At 35.3% G+C, this 8,350-nt stretch overlaps 2 protein-coding genes across 2 annotated transcripts; one reads left to right on the forward strand and one right to left on the reverse strand.

The window, feature by feature from the left end:
• On the forward strand, window positions 1–3,036 carry LOC104769531 (serine/threonine-protein kinase PBS1). The gene is made up of 5 exons (XM_010493760.1): window positions 1–215; window positions 710–912; window positions 1,501–1,690; window positions 1,875–2,266; window positions 2,358–3,036. Exons 1-5 carry the CDS (start codon window positions 89–91, stop codon window positions 2,814–2,816), a joined length of 1,371 nt encoding a protein of 456 aa, XP_010492062.1. The 5' UTR covers window positions 1–88; the 3' UTR covers window positions 2,817–3,036.
• LOC104769533 (bidirectional sugar transporter SWEET15) lies at window positions 4,336–6,620 on the reverse strand. Its single transcript, XM_010493761.2, has 6 exons — window positions 6,460–6,620; window positions 5,806–5,842; window positions 5,505–5,715; window positions 5,254–5,418; window positions 5,030–5,149; window positions 4,336–4,915 (listed from the first exon to the last, which is right to left on the reverse strand). Exons 1-6 carry the CDS (start codon window positions 6,509–6,511, stop codon window positions 4,607–4,609), a joined length of 894 nt encoding a protein of 297 aa, XP_010492063.1. The 5' UTR covers window positions 6,512–6,620; the 3' UTR covers window positions 4,336–4,606.

An 8,350-nucleotide genomic window follows, 5' to 3' on the forward strand; every position in this document is an offset into this window, starting at 1 on the left:
ATTTCACAATAGGATTGAAAGGGTGTGTTTTTTTTTTTTGGGATTACTGATCTTTGGGAAAAATTGAGTGGAGGAGGAGGAGGAGGAGATGGGTTGTTTCTCGTGTTTTGATTCGAGTGATGACGAGAAGCTGAATCCAGTTGAGGAATCTAATGGTCAGAAGAAGAAGCAATTACAACCGACAGTATCTAATAGCCTCTCTGGTCTCCCTTCAGGTTTCTTGATTAGTTCATGATTTCTCATTTCGTTCGTTTTCTTCTTATGGTTTACATGCCCACAAGATCTGGTTGTCAATGATCCTGATTGAGCTAAACGGGAACTTGATCTCTCATTCAATCACTACTGTTACTTTGGATATATGAGCTTGTCAGATGTTTTAGGCTATTTGGGCATGTTCTGTTTCAACTGTTTTCGTATTTATTGGTGTAAGGTGCAGAGGAAAGTGTGATCCTTTCACTTGTTTTGATCTAATTCACAAGTTCCAAGTTTGTCCTTAGTTTGTGTGTTGATAGATGAATTGGACTTTGTGAGGATCAGGATCACATGATCCTACTGAATCAGGATTAGGATCTTAGATTTGGTTATTTGGGGATTGTGCCTTGGAGACACTGATACAAGTTTTAAGCTTTTAGGGTGATTTTTGTTCTTGGAGTTTTTGGATTGTGGATGCGTTTGGTAGATGATTGATTGGTCTTGATGACGGTTGCAGGTGGGGAGAAGCTTAGCTCAAAGAGTAATGGAGGGTCAAAACGGGAGCTACTGCTTCCAAGGGATGGGCTTAATCAAATTGCTGCTCATACATTTGCTTTCCGTGAGCTTGCTGCTGCAACTATGAACTTCCATCCTGACACTTTCTTAGGTGAAGGTGGATTTGGACGTGTCTACAAAGGAAGGCTTGATAGCACCGGTCAGGTAATTTTTTTCTTTTGTTTTGTTTTGAATCTTAGGAAATTACACTTTTACATTACTATTTGATAAAGATGCATACAATTGCTGATATTGAATTTTAGAGGGGAGATTTTGCTTTGTATATTAGATGGGTCTCACCTAATACTCAAAGTCCTTCCCTTTCAATATAAGCGTCGTTTTAGGATTTTGTTTTGTTTCGTAAAAAGTGTTGTTTATATGTTTTGAATGCTAAGATTTTTCCAAATTTAATCCTTTTAAATTGAGTGTATGAGGTAGAAAGGAAAAATGTGTAGTCGTGGTGTTCTCTTGGCTTTCAACTGTTTTCTTGAATGTTGAATTTGATAGGAAATGTGAAAGACGCTGCTAGCCATTTTCAATTGTACAAGGCTATGTTATGATGTTAAAAAGATGACTAAATTTGATAAGAATTTTGAGTACTTGGTGAACATTGTTATATTTATGTTTTCCTTTCATTAAGGATTACTCTTCATCTTTTACCCCCTACGTGTTACAGAAGAGTTGGTTAGCTTGTTGATTTTGGATACATTAATAGTATTGTACCTCTGATCTATTTTTCTTGTTATCTTTCAGGTTGTTGCGGTTAAACAATTGGACAGGAATGGTCTACAAGGTAACAGAGAATTTCTGGTAGAGGTTCTTATGCTTAGCCTTCTTCATCATCCCAACTTAGTCAACCTTATTGGTTACTGTGCCGATGGAGATCAACGCCTGTTGGTATATGAGTTTATGCCCTTAGGATCATTGGAAGATCACCTCCACGGTAAATCTCCGCTATTTTCTTAACTTTCACCATTTTAGACCCCAGCTGTTCTTTGTGACCTTAGTCAATATCAATCCATAGATTCTTCTTTGTGATCTTAGTCAATGCCAACCCTAACTTTAGCAGATTCTTCATTCATTTGTTTATTTATTATATTTTCCATTCGGTTTGTGCTCTGCCCCAGATCTTCCACCGGATAAGGAGGCCTTAGATTGGAACATGAGAATGAAGATAGCTGCTGGTGCGGCGAAAGGTTTGGAGTTCCTACATGATAAGGCAAACCCTCCGGTTATTTATAGAGATTTTAAGTCATCAAACATTTTACTCGATGAGGGTTTCCACCCGAAGCTTTCTGATTTTGGGCTTGCTAAACTTGGACCAACCGGAGACAAATCTCATGTCTCAACTAGAGTCATGGGCACTTATGGTTATTGTGCTCCCGAGTACGCAATGACTGGACAGTTGACTGTAAAGTCAGATGTATACAGTTTTGGTGTTGTTTTTCTCGAGCTCATTACTGGTCGTAAAGCTATAGACAGCGAGATGCCTCATGGAGAACAGAACCTGGTGGCTTGGGTAAATAAATTCATCATTTTACATTCACTAATGCAAAAAGTTTTGAGACTTTTTTGGTTTTAACAGTTGAGAACATTTTGGTGTTTGATAGGCTCGCCCATTGTTCAACGACAGACGAAAGTTCATAAAACTGGCGGATCCTAAGCTAAAGGGACGGTTTCCTACGCGTGCACTTTACCAAGCTTTAGCTGTGGCGTCAATGTGCATCCAAGAGCAGGCGGCTACACGTCCACTCATTGCAGATGTTGTCACTGCACTCTCCTATCTTGCAAACCAAGCTTATGATCCAAGCAAAGATGAAAGTAGGAGAAACCGAGATGAAAGAGGAGGAAAGTTAATAACAAGGAACGATGAAGGAGGTGGCTCGGGAAGTAAATTTGATTTAGAAGGTTCCGAGAAGGAAGATTCACCGAGAGAGACAGCTCGGATATTGAACCGAGATATCAATAGAGAGCGTGCGGTTGCAGAGGCTAAGATGTGGGGAGAGAGTCTGAGGGAGAAACGACGACTAAGTGAACAGGGAACTTCAGAGAACAACAGCACCGGGTAGAAACCGGTTTGGGTCTTGACCCTTTTTTGTTCTTATTTCCCAAAACTCTCATTTATTGTCAAACATAGAAAACAAACAAAAACATTGGGACAACGAGTTGCTGTACATTATATATGTGATGTTGCAATATGGGCAAAAAGGGGGACTCTTTTAATAACCAAAAAAAAAAAAATACTCTAATTGAGATTCTCGAGAGTTGTGAAGATGTTGTTCATGTAAATTTTGTAGCCTTGCTATTATGTGATTTGGGATTTTTGACAGATAAGTTACATGATGAGTCACATGTGGCGATGTTTACGTCTGATCGAAGATTTGAATTGCAAAGATCCAATGTTAAGTGTTTTCTAGACTCTTTCATGTGGTTCTGTTCTGTGGTGTGGCTCATGTCCACTATCGCGGAGTTTCGGACAACGTGGGTCACATGCCCTCGCAATCTGACAAATATTTTAAGGATAGGTATTTAGATTGTAAGATTTTGGTTTGGTCTTATCAAGTTTCTGTCGGGACTTTTTTTTTTTTTACTATTGACAGTGTACTGTGTACTCTCTATTACAATGGATTTCGAAATTTCTCATATGTTTTATTTGTGGTGTATGGACATTCTTTTCACTACTAGATACTCGGAGAATATTTTTACTCGAAAATTCTAAATTTTAGACCTTTTTTAGTAACACTTTAATTAGAAAAGAGTTTTACCCCTTTTTAGCCACCTTTAGAATTTGTTAGTAAGATTTTTAGTTGTTAGTCAACTAAAAATATTTTTTTGTCTTCTTTTCTTTCAATCTAGAAACTACTAATTTTAGAATTTAACTCTAACCTATCATATGTCGTCATGAGTTATTTGTCGAAATTCGCTATAAATATGACTTTTTGTCGGATTATGTCGTTACCGTTTAAAATAAGTAGTTATTAATTTTTTCTATCATTTTTACCAGTATATACATACATGCATATATATATAAGTTATTTATGTTTCAGAGATAAAAAAAAATTTTGGTAAAAGTTTCAGGGATAATTGAATAGTAGTAAAAGACTATCTAATTTAGAGGTAATAAGACATATTGCATACGGTTATACCAATCTTGTTTCTTAATGAGCAAATAGTACGCATATAGTGATTGTCACTCTTTTGATGATGCAATTTTGTCTGGAAGTGTACGAACGTTTCATCTTTATATCTAAGGTTTGCTAGGATACGTTTTCATCAAAGCATTGGGACGTCTAGATTTTTTGTACTTCAACTTGAATTTTCTTTTTTAATATATACAAAAGTAAACCTTGTTATTTTAAAAAGATTTATCTGGATTTAACTGTAATATACTGAATGGGGATATTGGTTAGATCAGAAACTTGTGTACATACTATTTCTTCCGACTCGTACGTTTCTATATATCTATTAAAATCTCAAAATCTTTAAACAGTATTATGTTGTCAATGGTACAAGACCATTCGTTTTCTAATTGACGGCGACATCTTGAGACAAATGTAATCAATCATAAAAGGGTGGTGAACAGGGCTATTGCTAGGAGTAATCTATTTTATTTAATCAAATTTCTTAAAAGCACTAGTTACAACTTACACAAAGATGATAAAGATACAAATTCAAATAAACGCAAAACTTTATGCAAGTAGTACATCATCGATAAGATACGAAACAAAAATGGAAATTAACAAACCGCCGATACAATTTGTTCCATTTGGCCGTCCCGACGTACGGAGCCGAGAGAAAGAGAGCGAAAGAGAGAAATATTTTGCTTCTTCATTTTTTTTCTTATTCACATTTTGACACTTCAAACGGTTTCAGGACGAGTGGTCTCCACGTGGCTTTTGCCGTTTTCAATTGACGGCTCCTCCTCCTTCTCGTTAGTAACTTTGGACAGATCCTCATGATGAACTGCGTCAGAGAGTGGACCCACCGGTTCCGTCACAACTGGGTGCACTTCCGACACACCTAACGGACTCATCACGACAATACTCTTAAGTTGTTGTTCTGACAAATGAATCTTCTTTTCCATCTCTGGTTTCTCACTAGAGTTCCTGTAAACACCGTACAAGACCATTTGCAACATCCCTAGTACGAATCCCACCACGTTTGGAATCTGCAAAATTATCATAACCAAAAAAACAAAAAAAAACTCAGTAAAGATCTTTAACATAATTTTACCCAAAATGTGAATATTTTGAAAACTGTAAAAAAAAAAAAAAATGCTTACAGCAATGCATATGTCATGGAGGAATAAGCCATAAGCAAACCACATAACGGCGCTTATAGTGAGGAAGAAAGAAAGCGTGAAGGGCATGAACTCTACACTCCTTGTCTTTATTACACGAGCCTGTTCACAACAACAAAATTTAACTAAAACATTTTCTTCCAAAAATAAATTTGTTATAGAAGTAAATTTTATAAATCAAATTAGAATCAACGTTAGCTAATTACCACGATCATGAGAGGCGCAGCGAAAACAGAAACAGATATGGCAACGCAAATCCATCCGAGGACAGAGACTTGGAGGGTTGGGGTTTTAACAACGAAATGTGTAACCATTAGAATTAACGAGAAGACGGCAACGTTGATCGTTATGAACAACTTCATAGCCGAGATCTGTTAAAACGCATAATAATGATCACTTGGTAATATAATTTGTATTTAAGCGGAATTAATCAAGGAGGAGAGGGTAAGAAAATTACCCTTTTATCCCTGGTGGCGTAAGCGAAAAACATGGCGATGTAAATAGTCTCGACGACGCAGCCGAAGGAGTTAATGGTAATTAGGAGAAAAGCGTCTTGTTTAATCAATGCGTAGTAGAGCCATAGCATGCAGCTAAACAGCGACACTTGGTACGGTAGGGACTGGAAACTTTCCGTCGATTTTTTCTTGTATATTCTATAAAAAGTTGGCCTGAAATATTTTTTAAAAAAAAACATGAATCAGAATCATTCTCAAATTAACAATAAAATTTTTAAAAATAAATAAATCGTATCTACGTACACTGGAGCGAGGAATACGAGGAAGGATATTGCGTTTCCTGTAATACCATTAAAAAAATAAAAATAAATGAGTCGATTTTTATAATTAAGAGGCTTCTAGTTTTGTTGGGACATAGTACATGAATCATCCCTAGTACTCTAACTAACCTCAGCGGGGCAATTAAATTGTGCATTAACCACAATACACGTATCGAGTATGATAGACAACAATGCGTGACGATTTCAATTTAATTAATAGCTTACGTATTGATTTTTTTTTTTTTTGGTAATCTGAGCTTTTACCTAAGAATTAGAAGATCATTAAATAATGATTCCAAATGACTTAGTTTAGTAAATGAAGAAAAATCTTGAAACTTGTTAGGTTGGTCATGATGAACTGTCCATGATTTTAATTCATTTCTTAGTAATTATGTCTAGTTTAGATCTTAGTCATACAATTAATGGAATCCTACACATAGTTTATAATATTATTGAAATCAGAAGCTTAATTAGATGCGAAGTTGCAACATTATAGTTGATGTTGCAAATTCCTTCCGTTCAAATTGCCGGTAGTCATATAAAATATAGTACATATTAACAATATAAAAGTAATAAAGAAGAACGAAAAGAGACGATACGATGAACAAGTAATTAGGATATGACATGGAAACATTACCTAAGATGCCGAAGATAAAAGCGAGCAAATGGTGATCGATCATGACCGCCATTTTCTATAGAGATTGAGAAGCTTTTCTCGTTCGGAGATTTCTTAAGGGTCTCAAGTGTTTTTTTTTTTGAAACCCTAAAGCTCTCTCTCTCTAGAAGATACTTCTTTTTATTTCATGGAGGAAACTAAGGAGGCTCAGGTGGGTTTATATAGCTCCAAAATAACCATAGTAGTCAAAAAAAAAAATGTGATTTTTTTTTTTAATTATTTGAAGCGTGTAACGTGTTGAGTAGAATAAAAAAAAACCAAAAATAAGAATCGAAAAGAGAAACGAATTCAGCCTGGTTGCATGACAAGTGGAGATATTAGTAGGTAGCGTTTGCATTTTATCATTCACAGTTATACTTCTTTCTTCCCCCAACTCGCATTCTCGCAATCTCAAACGCGCGTCACTCATACGTTCTCTTTTAACGATTTCATATCCTTCACGCCTTCTTTTAATTAAAATCAGCTTTCAAAAATCACATTAAGTACCATAGTTTTGTACTTTATAGACGTTATAAAAATGAGTGCTCACAGTGAACCAAAAGTCTACCCAACATCAACTAACATAGATTAGGAGAGATCATAATTGGATTACATTACGATTTGTATATTTTCATCAAAACTCATATTCATTTTAGTTTCACACATGAATTATAGATGATCCAAAATATGAATATCCTTCCTATCTATACATTCAATGTACACAATAAATATAACCTCGTTCACAAATTGTTTACTGCAATTGTAGGATTAATCATTGGCTACTGTTTCTCAAATATGCTTACAATGAATTTAATATTTTTGTCTGTATTCTCGTTACATAAATACACATATATATGATGACGTGAATGAGAGGGTAAGATTTTAAACTGGTTTTTGTAAAAGAGTCTAGGTGAGAATGATTAAAGCTAGAGATGTACGTGTTATGACTAGATTAAAGCACTGCATTTATAGGTAAGATAGCACAAAGTATGAAAGTAGTACGTGGTAGTACTAATCAAGATATTTATTCGCAGAAAATTGACGCCGTTCTCTATAAAATGAATTAACCAAATCAGACAAAGAAAAAAAAAAAGCATTCACAATCACATCTCCTGAACAGATTTCTCATTTCTTCTCACTTTTGTCTACAAGTACACGTTTTTTATTTCCTTGTACAAAAAGAAAACGTTAATGATCATGCACGTTTCTTAAAGCAAACAAACATACTCCACTCGTCAAAACAGAGCGTCGCGCGTGATAGTATATTATAATCAAGGTAACAAAAAAAGTGATGCGTTATTGAGTTACGAGTTACGACTTACGAGTGAGAGAGAGAGAGTTGTAATTAGTTAATGAAATAGTAATAGTAATTAATAAGAATAGTATGAATAAAAATGAAAAATTTGTGCAAATCACGTGACCTCTCCAAACGCTTCCACTTATAGCCGTTTCTTCTTTTAGAGACAGACACACGAGAACTATGCCACGTCATCAGTTGCTAACTAGGCAACCCCTTTCGTGTTCTGTTTTTGCTAATTTGTTTCTCCTGATTTATTCCCTATTTTCAGGACTCATCGACCTTTATTCGAGGGGTGTAACAAATTAGTCCTTTTTACTGATTCCATTTACGTGAACCTTCTAACCTTTTTTTCAAGAAAATAAGGATGCATGTATCTATAAAATTTTGGTAACTTTCTAGTGTAGTAATATCCATCACTATGTAAAGATTGGTTGATGTTTTCTTCGTTGGTTTCAATATGTATGATGAAAGGAATCAGAATATTTTGGGAAAAAGGGAAGAAAATACGAAACAATTCTCCATTTTCGAGGGTAAGTTAAAACAGATATTAAAAGTGGGAAGTAATGGACAAAA

The sequence above is a fragment of the Camelina sativa genome, chromosome 20, assembly GCF_000633955.1.
Source record: "Camelina sativa cultivar DH55 chromosome 20, Cs, whole genome shotgun sequence".
In the NCBI taxonomy this organism is placed as follows: Eukaryota; Viridiplantae; Streptophyta; class Magnoliopsida; order Brassicales; family Brassicaceae; genus Camelina; species Camelina sativa.